This window comes from Amphiura filiformis, chromosome 3 (assembly GCF_039555335.1).
Source record: "Amphiura filiformis chromosome 3, Afil_fr2py, whole genome shotgun sequence".
NCBI lineage: Eukaryota > Metazoa > Echinodermata > Ophiuroidea > Amphilepidida > Amphiuridae > Amphiura > Amphiura filiformis.
In genome coordinates, this window is record NC_092630.1 from 75,837,310 (window position 1) to 75,855,179 (window position 17,870).

The 17,870-nt window shown below is 34.5% G+C and overlaps 1 protein-coding gene and 1 pseudogene across 1 annotated transcript; one reads left to right on the forward strand and one right to left on the reverse strand.

The window, feature by feature from the left end:
• The first annotated feature begins 261 nt into the window (after nt 1–261).
• LOC140147506 (ficolin-2-like) lies at nt 262–6,317 on the forward strand. The gene is made up of 5 exons (XM_072169287.1): nt 262–606; nt 869–914; nt 2,186–2,310; nt 5,613–5,871; nt 6,028–6,317. Exons 1-5 carry the CDS (start codon nt 262–264, stop codon nt 6,315–6,317), a joined length of 1,065 nt encoding a protein of 354 aa, XP_072025388.1.
• Nucleotides 6,318–11,494: 5,177 nt separating this feature from the next.
• Nucleotides 11,495–17,870, reverse strand: part of LOC140149131 (ATP-binding cassette sub-family C member 9-like) — a 57,222-nt pseudogene continuing 50,846 nt past the window's right edge.

A 17,870-nucleotide genomic window follows, 5' to 3' on the forward strand; every position in this document is an offset into this window, starting at 1 on the left:
ATAAGGCTATGGGATCAAATCATACGCTTACCCACAAACGCGCCGCATTTATTTATAGTGTCTAGGTGAAAATATACGAACGTTCTTCTCAAGTCTCCACTTTTTAACAGGAATATTTCTATATACGGTGATTGATGGTTAACGCCTTGATTATTTTATTGCCTCGACATTTAAAAGAAAAACGATCTTCATAATACAAACCATAGCTTGCAAATTTGCATTAAAAATGTATACTTTCTGATTGGAACATTAATCGTCATCATGTGCAAAGTTCAACTTGTCTGGAAGCTGATGTTACTGGTACACGTCATCTTTGGGTTAATTGAATATTCAAGTACACAAGATCCAATTTGTGGAAAGCAACGCCAATCTGACGCATCTTGCTCCCCGAACTATTCTCTCACTGGAGCATCTCATTTGTTATCAACACAAATATCTTCTAAGCAAAAATGCTTTGCTTCATGTCTGCATGATACCGGATGCAAATCGGTGAATTTTAATGCAGGCACTCAGGAATGTATACTTCTTGGATCTAACCGAATTGACTTGCCGGCTGACAATTTTGCACAGACGACAAATATTCACTACTGCGAGATTAATACTAAGGTAATTGTTGCTACCACCGTTAAATAATAATAATAATAATGTAATAATAACAACAACAACAACAACAACAACAACAACAACAACAATAATAATAATAATAATAATAATAATAATAATAATAATAATAATAATAATAATAAAAAACTTCCCTTTGTTTTAAATGGAAATTGAACCTGTTCATCTGTGCGTACTTTATTTTTGATGTATTTTTTATTCTGTGATTACTTTAATTTTCCCTGTTTTCACTAAAATCCTAAAACAGGACCAGCTCAACTACAGAGCGGATATCGAAAACTGTCAACCAAGAGGTGAGACCATACGTTTGCCCTTTTCATATAATCATGTCTTTGTATTGTGACCAGTTTTTAAATATTGTGTGTTATTTCGATGTTCTTCTATCTTTACCATGTTGTGTTATCGTTATCACAATTGTACATTATACCATGATTACAAACCCAGAGTTTATGAGGGTTGGGACGATAAAAAATGAAATCATTCTGAAAAACATTATACATGTTATAGATATGGCTTTTTGGATCGCTCATCGAAACCCTTCTAGTATATTCTTTCAGATAAATGAAATTCAATAAAAATTATATGACAAATTATCACTCTGTGCCATTATTCCCAAATAAATGTCTTATCTAGTTCAAAAGGATGAGTTGCCTTTATAGAAAAAACACACCTCTAGGTAGCGTTATTACCTGGCCAGGCACCATGTTGCCTGTGATATCCCACAATGTAACGCGTTATTTCAAATAGAGTATTCTTTAAAAGGGCATTTCGTGATCCACAGCCTGACCCCCAGTCCCACTTTTTTGAGACTTTTATACCACTGGAAACCTCTAGCTACATGATGTTCATTTACCAAAAATGTCTTGCAGATTATTGCTTAAAATAAAGGTTATTTGTATATTTAAAGGAGGATTTCGTGATCCTAGCATCTTCTTTTTATGACATTTTTCAGTAGATATCCACGAAAAAGCTTATTTCCAAAATTTCAGTTGATTCCGATTTTGCGTTTGCGAGTTATGCATGATTATGTGTATTACACTGCTCCATAGACAATGTGTTGTAATTTCGTTCTGGTGCACCAGAACGAAATTCAAATTTGGCGATATTTTTGCTAAACGAATTAATCTGCAAGAAATATTTGGTACATAAACATTATGTAGCCAGAGGTATCCAGTGGTGTAAAAATCTCAACTTCTTTTGGGAAAAGTGGGGGGATGAGGCTGTGGATCACGAAATGCCCCTTTAAATAAAATTTTTTTTAAACCGTTAGAAATTCCTTTGTTATATTCCTTCAGGTGAATTTTTGGGCCTCCTGGTGAGCTCATGTGTGTTCAAAGGCATTTGTTGCCTGCAGAGGCAACATGCTGCCTGGTACGGCACTGTTTCCTGGGTAGGCAGTTGGACCGGACTGCTAAGAGGTTCTAAGAAATTGAAACGTAGCCCAGCCATTCCTACATGTGTGTATGGCACCGTTTTTTAATTATAAGCAGCATATCCACAATTTTTTTCATCGCCATTATTGATTTTATGTTCTAAAATTCACCCTATGTCTATTTTCTATCAGGTGTTGACTGCGTTACAATACGAAATAAACAATTCTACAGCAACGGTGTGTATTCCATCACACCAGCATTCCTGGACGGTGAAAGCATTAAAGTCTCATGTGATATGGAGAACGGTGGATGGATTGTAAGTTTTTGTTGAATCAAGTTGCAAGCATAGTATTTTTCTTTTAATAATTTTTATAAACCCATTTTCTTAAGGGTTCCAAAATGAGCGTTTATTGCGTTTCGACAGTATTTTTGTGGGACATGAGAGCACCTCAGACCTATCGAATTGCATTCTGAATACGAAGCATGTCTTTCTGATATCAAATAATTTTCATTTTTTGAAAATCACAATATAATACAAATTTTATGACAAATTATAAAAATTTGATATTTTTCAAATTTTTGATATATAACAGTCCTCGAAGTAAGTTATATAAATCTAATGATATATTCTTAAAGTGTATGTAGCAGGGAGGAAAAAGCCGACGGTCAATTGAAAATTTTGACCTTTCATATTGAAGATATGGATTTTTTTCCCAAAAGACCTAATTTTTTTTGGTGTTTTGGGAAAAAAAATCCATATCTTTAATACGAAAGGTCAAATTTTTCAATTGATCGTCGGCTTTTCATCCCACCTACATACACTTTAAGTATTAATCATCAGATTTATAAAGTTTACTTCAAGTACTGTTAAATATCAAAAATATCAATTTTTAATGATTTGCCATAAAATGTGTATTAAATTGCGAATTTCAAAAAATCAAAATTATTTGATATCAGAGTGACATTCTTCGTATTCAGAATGCAATTCGATATGTCTGATGTGCTCTCATGTCCCAAAATAAATACTGTCCAAACGTTCATACCCCAGCCCTTAAGGTCTGGGGTATGGGCAAACTCAAAGTACAGGTAACTGGATAGGGAACCGACCATGCCGACGGGTTACCCCGAATCACAGCGGCAGGTAGTGACTGGGCCGCCGAGTGCGAATATGTATTTAGTTTGGAAGGTTTTTGTTCGTTTAACTTTTCGGACGTTTTTCCAAAATTTGATATTTTGCTGATATTTCGAAAAAGCGACATTGCTAATACAGTTCATTTCCACATACCTACGTTACCATTCACTTTGGTGATTTACTGATATTATATTTTTTTGACTGCAATTTGGCGTTTTCAATGCGTTTTAAGCTTACCATGAAATAAACGCTGATATCTGCACATGCTCCTTTTAAGATTTATGTCTGATCCCTGGGGACAGATGTCGTATTCCTCTCTTGACGATATAATTACTTTGAATTCATTGTGATAACATCACAAATTTCGTCTGGAAACAGAGTTCCTGGCTAAGTTCGGAATAGCTGTAGTCTTACCAATATCTCATAAAAAGAGCACGACTATAGCAAGTGTGTTTATATTTCCCGCATGAAAGCTTGCGTCTACGTCTATATTATACAGCTCAAGTTTGGATACGTTTATTGACAATTGTTTAGGACCTGGTCAATACCGAATCCTACAGGGAACACAGTAGTTTGACAATGGAGTGAAATGGACCCATCATTGATTAGGCGCGAATATTAAAAGCACAGCCCCTTTGCGTGTATAGCAGAAAATTATAAATAGTAGAATGTTTGAATTTTGTAACTAAAATACTAACTGCATTCTGTATTTATTCATTTATGCCTATTTATTTATTTGTTTACTTACTGACTTATATATTTATTTGGTAGATTAGAAAGTAATTAGTAATATTCCATGATTTATCGGTTTATTATTGATTGTTGATAACTTGAAAACTTGATTGATTGATCGATTGATAGCCATTTCACATATTCCTAGTTTCTATGGAACGTCTATTTGAATAGCATCGTATATACATGATCAGTATTGATTTATTCCAGGCAGGGAAATAATTGCAATTTCTGAACTGCTAACTTATTTGGCGCGCGATCTGAGCTAGTCCTTTTCTGATGGCTGTGTCTCTTACTGCGGGTCATACCGGGTAACAAGCCCAGTAGAAACGATCTAGGTAATCGGTTGCCGTGTCATGCCGGGTCATGTGCTCGCCTTTCGTGATCCACCTCTTGAGGTGGATCATGCCGGGTCAAAGCGTGTAATCCGCGCAGTAGAAACGAGCCGTGTGATCGGTTGCCGGGTCGAGGTCATGCGTGTTGCAAAAATAACGCGATTTATATTCTACTTGTACAGTAGGGGCCTAGGCCTATAATGTAGTTCTTTCTGATATTATATACACTGGCCACATGTGTGACTCGCATGAACTTGATGAAGTAAAATGGATATGACTTTACTTAGTCTAGGCCTACTTCTTTATAGTTAATGAGTTAATTAATTATCATAATAGCCATAACTAGATCCACTGGTAAATTAATGCAATTTGGATTTTACGAAAACACTAAATTGTGATTGTAGGTCATATGCTAAGAGCTGCCATTTGTGGACATTTAGGATACAACCGTCAAATCTGTTTTCCGTACTTCCGGTTTACAGGGGAAAAATGCCGTGCATCGTGCGAGACACGGCTTTCTGGTCTCAGTAGAAACAAGCTGGGTAACGGTGGCCGGATTATGATCGGTATTTTGTGCCCGGAAAATAGCGGGTCAAAAAGCCGTACGCTCAGGCACACTCCTTCTGGAATCCAAACCCGGTTCCCGCCCCCTTAAGAACAAATTCACAATGATTGTATTAACGCAGATTGTTTTTGCAAGGAGTGGGGAAAAGTTAGTTGCAACCTCCCCATTCCTAGTACTTGGACAAAACACGTTATGAATCACACATTGCATTTCAGTTTAGACTTCGCATTATTGCATTTACAATCATTCCGACTGCGTTATTTTATTTATGGTGAAATGTTATTAGAATATGCGTCATGAAATAACCGAGCAAGAATAAAGCTCACTTCAGAAATGTAAAAAATTACACAAAAGCTAATAGTTAATTGAAGCACACTTTAATCATCAAAAGGCATTTGGGGGTCAATTTTTTAACGCGCCATTATCATTGGTTTTTCTTTTACAAAAGTAGGCTTGAGTCAATATTACACCATATTTGCAACAAAAAAATGTAAAAAATCTTAAAATGACTTCAGATTGCTATTTAGATGCCATTATATGGGATTCTTGCGGCCATCGCACCGTTTAAGCCAGGGTCAACATTTTTACAGACAACCTGATTTCAATTCCCATATGGGTATGGTTTCCAACAAGAGTTTTCTCCAAATATCCCTAGAGGGGGAGGGTTTCGGTTCCTATAGCCATGGCTTGATATTACGTTTGTTCGACAGTGTTCGTATAGTTCAAGTCTATTCACAGTGACATTTATGATCCCTGTTTTTAAACAAGATTTTCAACACATAGAGCTTGACCGCGGGTATTCACTGAGCACCTTCTTGATCTAATGGTTCCAATCTGTTGTGTAATTCTTGCAGGTGATTAGCCAGCGGTTGGATGGATCAGTGGATTTTAACCGAGATTGGGCATCATATAGGCAAGGTTTCGGCACAGCGACGGGAGAGTACTGGCTAGGGTTAGACAACATCTACAACTTTACTAATGATGGGGGTACTTGGAAGCTAAGAATCGATCTCGAAGATTGGCACGGTAACAGTGGTTGGGCAGAATATGCCTCATTTCAACTAGATGGCTCTGAGTACTCCTTGAATGTCAGCAACTACACCGGCATTATAGGTTAGCAAGGTTTCTGTATAGTTATTTTACTAAATTTCAAATAATTCCGTATTAAATTGAAAAAACAACTTTTTGTGCGAAAATCAAAAACACAAAACTAAGCTTTCTTTTGGTTTAATATTATGCAAGATTTATTTATTCGTGTATACTCAACAGGAGATTCTTTGAGATTCCACAACAGAGTTCCATTTTCTACCCATGATAACGATAATGACAACGCACCAGATGGAGCTACTACAACCAACTGCGCCTTGAAATATCAGGGAGGCTGGTGGTACGATTACTGCTTGCATTCTAATCTCAATGGTGAATACTTCAACAGTTATTCGGTACCATTTAATAAAGGTATACAATGGGAAGAATGGATCACAAATCATCCTGATATAAACATGAATGCATACTCCATGAAATCGGCATGTATGAAAATTAAAAAGGTCACAAGCTAACTCTTGGTTCTGACAAATTACATTACATCATAGAAAATGTTAAGAATATACGAAATAATGTGTGCTTAGATAGTTCTTGTGTAAGATATGATCAGGATACTGCTATGGACAATGTAGATTTAAGTATATATGTATAGTTTTAAGTCACTCACTCTTGAAGATGTTCATGATATCATTATGAAATTTCCTATTAAGTCAACTTGCTGGATACTATGCCCTCGTCGTGGTTAGTAGAAGAAAACCTTCCTACCACGCTTCCTGTAATAACCAAAATTGTCAATGCTTCACTTGTATCAGGTGTATTTCCATCATAAAAAGAAGAGAACCATGGATCCAAACTCATCAGAGAGCTATCACCCTATTGCGAGTATTACCTTTCTGTCTTATAATGCATCCCATACACGTTCAATTGTTTGATCAATATCAAAGACCCTTGATTCAAGAGTACATTCAAATCTACCATTGTACACACACAATGGTAGATTTTGTATCCACTCCTGCATTTAAGGTCCGCAATATTGATCAATAACATTGATCGTGTATGGGCCGCATTATGCGGCCGATCATTTTGATTGTTCAATATCAAAGACCCTAGATACAAGAGTGGATACAAAATCAGCCATTGTGCACGGTACACACGAATATCAATAGTGATTTTATTGTCGAACCGTCAATACAATCAAACTAGATTAGATATCTTCAATAATATTGAAGATAAATATTATTTTTTATCCAATCCTGCATCTAGGGTCCCCAACTATTGATCAATCAAATTGATCATGTATGGGCCATATAAAGTAGTGGAAAAGGCATTGATATGTCAGGTTACCGACTATGTGGACAGCAAGTGCCTTGGTGAACAATAGAGAGTTTACGAATTGAATTTTGAAATCACAAACTTTAACGTCTAGAGGATTATAGAGGATTATATTCAAAACCACTCTGCCATTAAAGCCGTTGGAAGTGGAAGTTAACGCGAGAATCTATAGTGCGCCGTAAATTATGATGAAAACACGTCATATTTAAGAACAATACTTTGCATATTTCCTCATAGACTACATACCTCTTATGTATTATCTTGTTAATAGACCAATTATTGGAAGCATGCCACATGTTGCTGAAAATTACCGAGTAAATTAGATTAAAATACTTGATATAATTTTATATTTTGGGGTGCGTGTCTGTTAAAACGTAGTTCCGTTAATTTACACATCCGCAACTTATGGCATATCTTAAAAGGCTTATCACAATGCTGTCAGAGGGTTGGTACTGTCTCGTTTGGATACATTTTCAAATACATTAATGCCCAAGCTCCAGGTTACCTGAATGATTTAATTGATAAAATTAACTGACTATCCCCAAACCCCAAACGGATTTTAAAAAGAGGTACATCTCGTATTGTGGTGCCACCGTGTGGAACTCTCTGCCTGAGGAATTAAAAACAACGTGCAATGCATCTCAATATCAAGATGATTCAAGACTGATTTTCTCCCAATACATCTCCCTCTATATTTCGTTTATTTTTGCAATTTTGTATTTTAAAGTTTTTAAAACTTTAAAATACAATTTATTAATTACAACTAAATAAAACAATTTAAAATTGTTTTATTTAGTTGTGAATTTTAGTATTATGTATATTCTATTATGATTTTGCACTGTTGCTTTTATAACTGAATTGTATTTTGTATTTTTCTTTTAAAAACATTGTTATAGTCCTGAATATTTTAATGTGGATCTTTGTACTCGTATCTTTATGATTTTTAATAACCTGTATTACTTTTGTGTGCAATACATTAATTTCAATTCTAACCTATTTTGAATGTGTCCATACGGATCAGTGGAAGAACAACTCTTTATGTTGAATCTGATTTTTACCGTGTTTGAATAAAGTTTTGAAATGAAATGAAAGAAACAACCTGAGTAACAAGTTGCAATCTGCTTATATATAAGCACACAGCATAGAAACAGCATTAATGTGAGTAAAGAATGTTATCATGAAGTGTATTTCCAAACACAAAGGTGTTTTTCTAGATGTCCTCGATTTGAGCAGTGCGTTTGATACTGTAAATCACAACATGCTGATCAATAGATTACAGAGTGAAATTGGAATACAGGGCAAAGCTTTGCAATGGTTTAGATCCTACCTGTGTGAGAGAACCAGCACTGTGCAAATTGTGTGGAGCGGGGAGCACCACTCCTAGGATATGAGAGTCAAAATTGAGGAAATAATGCCTTGAGCAGAAAAAAACCAGAGAGAGGACAAAAGAGGAAGGGAGAAGAAAAGGAGAAGAAAAGGAGAGGGAAATGGGGAAGAGGAAAGAGGAAGAAAAGGAGGGGGAATTAGAAGATAACGTAGAGGGAAACAGATCTCTGCTAAAGAACAAGTTAATAATCAATAGGTTGACGACATGGCAGTGAAGCTACTGAATGGAAGAGAGTAAATCTCAAGACACTGGTTGTGCACAATTTTGAGGAATTCACATGATTGTTCAAAAACTAAGAGCCTTAAAAGAGGAAGGTGATGTGTTAGAAATAGAATATGGAAATGGTTGGCAATGGTTGAGGAAATATACAATTCATCACAAGACTAAGTATTCAATGTACAAAGAAGATGCGTGAATGCAGGTGGAAATAGTTAAGGAAATTCAATGTATCAATACTAAAAATTCAGAAGTGCCAGTGAGGAGAAAACAACCTGGACAATCTTGAGGAAATAAAAAGAAGAAACATAAAGCACTGAACAAGTTTTAAAAGTAAGGAAATGGACCCAAATGAACATTAAGAGGGTAAAAACTTAAAAAGGCAGAAATGGAGATACAAACGTCAGCAAGTGGATGTGTGGCTGCTTCTGACCAGCAAGATTTAAAGGGAGACAAATTAAAGGGAAACAATACATATAAATTGATTGTGGTAGAGGAATTGACAAGGAAAGGTTTAAATCAGAACTGTATAGTTACAGGACTTATGAGACATTGATGGACAGTATTTTCGTAACAGTGTTCAGAATTAACTCTCTGATTCACTCACTTTACACATGATTTTGCTCACCGAATGCAACCAGCTGAGAAATATTTCCGCGATGCTGGACAGAAGAGTAGTACAAAACACAATGCTCCCAAGATTTTGTCATCAAATCTATCAAACTAAGATCAGATGTGCTTTCTGACATCAGATTTAGAAAAAAGTTGGAAAGGGTGGCTTGAGGCAATGGAGCAATGCCCTGCAGGGCAGAGCCCCCTGACAAATATGAAAGAGAAATGTGCTCACTCTGACAAAAAAAAATGAAAGAGAAAATCGGGGTGGGGGAAGGAAAAGTAAAGGGGGAAAGAGACCGTGTCCCACCAAAATTATGTGCCTAACTAGTGTGAAATACCGAATTTTTGCGCGCTATGCGGACATATCGTCCGAAAAAGACCCTAGTTTGAAAGCTCGAAGAGACGAAGATTTAACATGTAGAATCTCTGTGTAAAAAATGCTATGTTACCATTGTCGTCTTTCGAAGTGTAGAATAAAGATATTTTATGTCTGGTTATGATTGAGGAAATCTTGAGCATAAAAAACCTTGCTCCTGAGGAAGAAATCACAATTTGCACCCCTGACCAGCAGTGTGCATTGATGTTACTTTTTCTGACCCTGTTGAGCTCAAATTTGGCCTACCACAGGGCCCAATCATTGGACCCTCAGGGTTTTCTCTGTTGGTAGTATTATTGAATCATTTGGCTTGTCTTACCAGCTGTACACTAGTTATGATCCCAAAGACCATGTATCCATTGCTGCTGCTTTACATAATCTATCTCGTTGTATCGTCACGTGGTTTCCTATAATCCTGCCTAAGCTCTTGACTGACATCATTATCGATATCTTTCCCTCTTTTCATATTATAAGTTTTAGTTTCTCTTTTGTTCAGAAACCAAAAATCAAGGGATTAAAAATAGCCCGCCAAAGTCATGCAGGTAACTCCGAGGTCGTGTATTTAATTCCTTTGAATGAGGAATACTACGGGAATCAGCGTCTTTTGTTAGAAGTCACACATGAGTGAAGTGGATAACCTCTATAGGGCTTAAATCTTCAATGGATCCCCGTGTATGCGGTATGCATATGAACAGAGACTTGAGTAGGCTTTGAGTGTATATTCTTTTATAATCTGGGTTGAAATATTTCGATGCTCTATATTTGTTCACAGAGAAATAAGCTATGGCTAATTTGGAAATCGAACCCACGCTTTCAAATGTAGATCGACTGGTTCGTGAATATTGCATTGCGAAATTTAAAAACTTCTTTTTTATACTTTGATCAAGGTATCTTCAAACCTGATAGTCTGCAGTTTTTCGATTATGTAACAAACTGAAATGAAAACCGAAAATGATTTCTACAAAATTAAGTTTCTAACAAAGGGTAGAAACAAAGATATCGATAATTATGTCAGTCAAGAGTTTAGGCAGGATAATAGGAAACCATGTGACCAAAACTAAAACTCAATATTTGAAATCGCCGTTTGTTTCTACCCTTTTATAGCTTCAGTATAATATAATATGCGTTATTTTCATTTAACAGGATTTTCTCTGAATACCGTAAAACATTGTCTACAAGCATATAGTGTGCTTTTGATGAAAGCTAAAAAGAGACAGCCGTAAATATGCCAACACAATAGATTGGTCTTATAATAGTACTTGTTTGTATCGGTAATTAATTTGCTCAAACTCCATAATATTATAATTTTGTATATGGATGGCATCTGGGTTAATTAAGCTTTCATCCAAAGCACTCTATATGATTGTAGATGAGGTTTTACAGTATGTCACTGAATATGCCACTATGATGTCAGTTTAAATGCCAAACGTTCCTTTTCAATGAATACTATGGTTGATTGCACCATGCTGGAGCATTGTTATGACTTTGTGCTATATTTTTACCATATTTGTGTTGATTATGATATTGCTTTTGTTCTTTTTGTATGTATAGGATATATGCTATGCTCTTTTGAAATTACTGAATTCATGTGATATCTGTAATGTTTTTTATTGTTTAAATTCGCTTTTTATCATGTTGCCTGTACAGCGCTCAGTGGCTTGCTTGCTTGCAATGGGCGCTTATAAATCCCTCCTTATTATTATTTATTATTATTATATGTGCTATTACACTGCTCAATGAAGGGAGACACATCATACAGATAATGGTTAAGGCCACAATATTTATTTGTCATTTCATAAATCAATTATACAATATAGACTACAAAAGTAAAAATATAAAATAGCTGCTTTAAGTCAGTTGCTGCAGCTACAGTGAAACCTCATTAACACAAAATCATGAGGGCCTACGATTTTAGTTTGTAATAGGATTTTGTGTTGTCAGGTCTTAATCAAATATATGAATCATCATTTTGTGTTATCAGGAATTTTGTGTTAACAAGTTTCCACTGTATTACACACAAATTATAATATACCGCGCCAATAAAGTATCCTTACACTTGGAAAAATAATCACAATTTCAAAACTGAACAATATTGGGGTAAATTTGTTTTTTAATAGATGTACTATCTAATTCTGCACATTATGACACCACATTGAATCAAATGTGACCTCAAGAAGTAAAGTTACAAGCAATTGAATGGACGAAGGTCCAGTTTTAAAAGTGACAAACTGGCCTATACAAGGCGCAAAAAGATTCCAACAAGCGAAACAAAGAGACAACACAGTTTCTTCAATGAAGCATTATTTAAAGCAGTTTTTACTCTTCTGTACTTTTCATAACTTTCATTTTATTTGTCACTTCTTTTGTTTCAGTTTTCTTTTGTTCCTTTTGTTTTAAATTAAAGCCAAACGCATAAATTAGCCATTCACCACTTTCAAACCAGATGTCTAGTCTGTGAGGTTTTGAATAGGGCAGTTTGTCACTTTTAAAACTGGACATTCGTCTAATCAAATGCTTGTAACTTTGCTTCTTGAAGTCACATTGGATTCAATGTGGTGTCATAATGTGCAGGATTAGATAGTGCATCTATTAAAAAAACAAATTTATTCCAATATTGTTCAGTTTCGAAATTGTGATTATTTATCCAAGTGTAAGGATACTTTATTGGCGCAGTATATATATTATAGCCACTGTACGTTTGTGAATAATAGTCTTCAAGAGAATTTTGTTCAAATAATCAAGTCATTGCCAGCTATAAAATGCAAGTAGTAACAAGAGAGCCCTCATAAGGCATACCCGCATCTTTGTAGGGGCCCCTGCTATACAACATAATGGACGCAAGCACCCTGGCCACTAATATAATCAGGGGCTCTCAATCAGTATTCTTATGCAGTGTCCTGAAGCTGCTTTATTTGTTAAGAAATGGCTGACCCTTTGTTTTAACATTTTTACATCATTTGAATGAGCTATAAAATAAAATAAAAAAATAAAAAAATACCCACCTACCTACCTTATTTTTTGTTCAGCCTATTACCCCATTATAACAATTTTTGTAAGTCTTGGTGCGTACATGTGTGACACACAGCACTAATGAAAAGTTGTAAGCACAGTTTACTTTTGCATGTGGAAAAATAAAAACCCAACTATTCCTGCCTTTTTAGTATTGATTAAATCAAGGTGAGCAACCTTTTTAAAAACTTTCTTTGTCTAGCGAAAAGCCATTTCCACATTAATTATTCAGAAACACGACTTTCTATATTTCAACAACAATTCTGATGACAGCTATTGATGTCTGCATGGCCTGTGACATGGTAAAGTAAATTATTTATATGATTTCATCCATGTACACGGCACTCTGTAGTGATATTTGAATTAGCATTTTGTATTGCTATAAACATTAGTTGAACCCATGTTTTTTGGCATCCTAACACCTGATATGATAAAACTAGAATTGATTACATTTTTTTCTATGCCCCTATGATTCCCACCAGGAGTCAAAGGTCATAATGGGGCAAAAACATTTATTTTGTTCTATCATACCTCTTAATTATTCCTCTCATGGCTACAAATAAAAATATACTGCCGTATTGCAATAGAATTCTTAGTTCAGGAGTAAACTATGTCAAATTCCCCAGAAGCCAAATTTTCAAAATGCACCGATCCAATCGCTGCTTGTCTCATATTACATGTACTCCTCTTGGCCAACATAATAGGAAAATCATTTGTTTGAGAAATGTATAACATCAGAATTGGATGAAATCATGGGTCAAAAGTTATGCATGCTACATTAAAATTGAAGTTTTGATTTGTGAATTAAGTACCATATATGTTTTAGATTTCTTATGTTAAGGGGAGTAATTTGAGACCAGCTTCGATGAAATCGGACCTTTTGTAAGATTTGATCTGCGTATGAAATATTTGATATATTTATAACCCCTAAACTAAAAGCACCCTAGAACAATATGACAATTGACTTTTTTATTCCTAGGGATAAGGAACAATTTGAGATATATTACAACATTACTGACTTTTGGCCCCATTATAACCTTCGACCCCTCGTGAGAATCATAGGGGGCATAGAAAAAGGGAACCAATTCTAGTTTTATTATTTGAGGTGTAAGGATGCCAAAAACATTGGTTCCACAAATGGAGCAATATAAAACTCCAAACACATTGCACCATATACTATTACTGGAATATTATTCTAGGCAAGTGGTTTGAAGTTTAATATTAAGGCGACATAAAAAAACCCCCACAGTTTCACCCAGCATTTCAAACTTTTTTATTTTTTCCCCTGGGGTCTCACAGTCCACATGCCATAGGTTGCCCATGCCTGGATTACACTACAGTTATCAGAATTATACAACCATCTACTGTTTGATCAGCTTGTAATCGGCGGGAATTGTTAGGCTTTTATCACTAAGCTGAAAAGTAGACCCACATTAAAAGTGTCATATTTGACATGTCGGACTTGAATCTTGAATGAATTTTTTTGTGATGCTTCTGGCAATCCTCGAAATAAAACATAATAATTAATCTGCGATGTTATAAGGCCCGCCGATTACGAGATGATCAAAGTATACTGGGATTATACACTGTACAAACGCTACCCTTACAAATTGCAGTTTCCATAACACAAATATGATAATTATTATATACATAAAATACACAAGATCTAATATATAATATAATGCTATATGTTTTCCTGTTGATTTTACACATGTCATGATAGCACAAAAGATATTTAAATTTCATCCCATTTCATCACTTATATTTTTAATATTTATACATGTTTAATTAAAAACAACAACTAAACTTAATCTAAATACATTCATGGGATGTTGTGTGTAACACCATTTTTGGTATTTAAATTAATGTTTAGCTGTGCATAAACTTCCTACACCGTTACTTTGTTCAGAATTTTAAAAATGTGAGACATAAATTTACAATGTCAAAAAAAATCCAAACTGCCTATAGGCGTAATTATGTGATGTGATCAAACAAATAAGTCAGATGTCGGGATATTGATTTTGAGGTATAGCCAAAAATATTATTCAGCCTTTGTATTTTATTGTTCAGAGCAACATTGAAATGACCATATCTCTGGAACTGTACGTCTAATTATGATTGGGTTTTCAGCAAAATAAAGCTCTGCAAATGTATTGAAATTGAAAACGTGAATTTTGATTTTGATCGACATCACTCATTAAGCTTGATCGCATCACATATGTCATTGTCTCCTTTAAATATCCTTTAAATATCTGTGGCTGCAATTTTTTATTGACGAATTTTGAACACCTTTTTACTAATATAAATGACACAAGTGCAAAATTAACTGGAAAAAATTATACTAATTTGGTCAATTATTTCAAAATATACATAAAATTTTCTGTAATCAAAATAGGTTATATTAATTTATATATCATTATAAAATACTACATTTCAAACTACATTATCAAATCATATATAGAATTTGCATATCTTGGTTTAAAAACCAGTGTCAAACTGATCTGTACTCAAAATGATATTGATTCTCTATTCTCTTTATTCTCAGCATTAAATTAGGGAGCATGTCCATGAATGTGGTAGGCTTGACCATAATTACTGTGAACTAATGGCTACCAATCATTTCATACAGGTGTATCTTGCATGGTTTTCTCCTAAATAGGACCCAACATATAATCAAAAATGCTTGGTGCCATCACTTCCCAATACTGAATAAAACTGAACATGTACATACAAATACAACATTGGATACACTGGATATGTACCGACTCTGTTGCACAGAGGTTCAGTTACAACAAGCAATTTCAAATAGAGAAAATATCACAATCTCTAAACAGGAAGCAGGCTGGGATGATCAACTGTTATTTGTTTTTACTTGGCCTAATGATTTGTACCAATCATTTCTCTCATTACAGGCTGTACTAGTGGACCTGTCAATGAACAACTTCCTTTGGTTATCTTTTTCTATAATTTTCTATAAATCAATCTTTACTGTCATACACCTGATTGCCAGTTTTCCTCACTCACTTAGCAATTGCTATTCTCACACACTTTTAGTTAGAACTATTAGGGTAAAACCCCATAAGAACAATAATAAGCTGCAGGATTCAATTCACACTATGATATACAATATCTTTCCTATTTTGTTTGTATTTTCATTTTGTTTCACAATCCATCAACTATCTTGTAATAGAGATAGAGTGGCAGAAATGTTGCAAAATGTTTGCGATGCATTGAAAGGGCTGTATATAATTATTTATATGAGTACTTAAATGATGCAAATATTCTGCAAAATCTGGTTTTCGTGCCACTACAAGTGATCCAAGTGATGTTCAAGATTCTGTTCTAAATAATATGGATAATGGTTATGCTACAGGTATGATCTTTCTTGATTTAAAAAGAAAAGCTTCTGATGTTATAAATCATGACATAAATTGAGGAGATATGGCATAAATGGCAATGAGCTATTTTGGTTAAAATTTTATTTAAACAACAGATCTCAGGCTGTTAATGTAAATTCTACTCTTTCCAATTTTGAAGACATTAATATAGGTATTCCGCAGGAATCAATTGCTCTTTATGATTTTTGTAAATTGTAAACTGTACGTTGCAAAATAGTCATGTATGATGATGACCACAACCTTGATATGTATAGCTAAGAATGAAGTTGATCTTCAAGCATAATTGCAGTCAAATATGTGTATAATGTAGCAAGGTGGTTAACAGCTAGTAAACTTATCTTAAATGTAGATCAAACTTAATTAATGATCCTTTGGTAACAGTCATATTATAGATACATTTAGTAATGTAAATCTTAGATACAACAATTGTAATATTGAAAAGGTTGATGAGTTCTAATATCTTGGAGTTAATTTGATTGTAATATATCATGGTCTTCTCACATTGATTATTTATCTAAAAATGTGTCAAAAAGAATTGGTATTATTAGGCGTTGTAGGCATTTTCTTCCACATCACACTCTTGGTATGTTGTCAAATGCTCTTGTAACCCCTAATTTTGATTATGCCAGTTCAAAGTGGTGTCACTTCCTCTTGAATATCAAAGGCGGCATCAGGTTTTACCAAATAGTTAAGCTAGAACAATTCTATGTTGATATTAGGATGCAAGTAATAGATATGTTAAAACTACATATGGAAAAATCATATGCTTATTCTTAATCTTATGTTTAAGACATCTTAGTACTGCATATTTCAGCAAATCATTATTCTAAATTCAAAAATGTTGATTATAATATCAGTTCACCAAAGCTTTCCTTCAGTTAAAAAAACATACTGTTACACATTTGCCAAACTTACTTACACACAAGTCCTTCATTCAAGGCTACATACACCACTTGAATCAACCTCTTAAGTCTAATTTTAATATCTCTGAAATAATTGCATATTTCTGCCCATTTATTTGTTCCCTTTCACCAATGATGCAAACTCACTATCTTCTCTTGCCAGGAGATTCTCTGGCGAGTCACATTCTATAACCTTCCCTTCACTCAAGACTAGAATAGTGTCGGAATCCAAGATGGTCGCTACACGATGCTGCAAATATTAAGAAAATTGAAAACAATGACAATGTTGATTTAAAAAAACTGTATTTTACATCAATTGCATTACCGGAATGGCATAATATTGTTAGCCATTAATTAAATTCAGGGGTCCCTTACACCTTGGCTTTCTACATAGAGCATTACACAGCCATGTGTTCAAATTTGTCTGTGATATGCACTGTTACTTCTGATGTATATTGCTGGGAGCGGAGGGCTACAAGTTGCTATAAAAGTAAGTTACAGTATTAGATTTATTTTCAAACTCTGTTGAAAACTACTGGATGGCCTAAGAACATTCACTCATATATGGTGTGGATATGCGGCCGCTTTCTACCTGAATGTAAACAACCTCAAATATTATATATTTTCTTATCAAACTATGCTATTTTGGGGGTAATAAAATAGAACATAAATAATGTGTCCTAAACATTAAAATGTATAACTCATGGGTTTGGGTATCCAAGAACATCCATTATTTACAAAATTTGCACTACCTCTGACACATTATACTGCATTCCCTTTATTTCAAATTTTTAAACAATTGAGAAAGTTCCAGCAATCTTATAGTTCTTAGC

Excerpts from the sequence above, each read along its gene's own strand:
- LOC140147506 (XM_072169287.1), top strand. The coding sequence starts at position 262 with ATGTGCAAAGTTCAACTTGTCTGGAAGCTGATGTTACTGGTACACGTC. Across the intron at positions 607-868 it reads ACTGCGAGATTAATACTAAG|GACCAGCTCAACTACAGAGC; the intron begins GTAATTGTTGCT and ends ATCCTAAAACAG. Across the intron at positions 2,311-5,612 it reads TGGAGAACGGTGGATGGATT|GTGATTAGCCAGCGGTTGGA; the intron begins GTAAGTTTTTGT and ends TAATTCTTGCAG.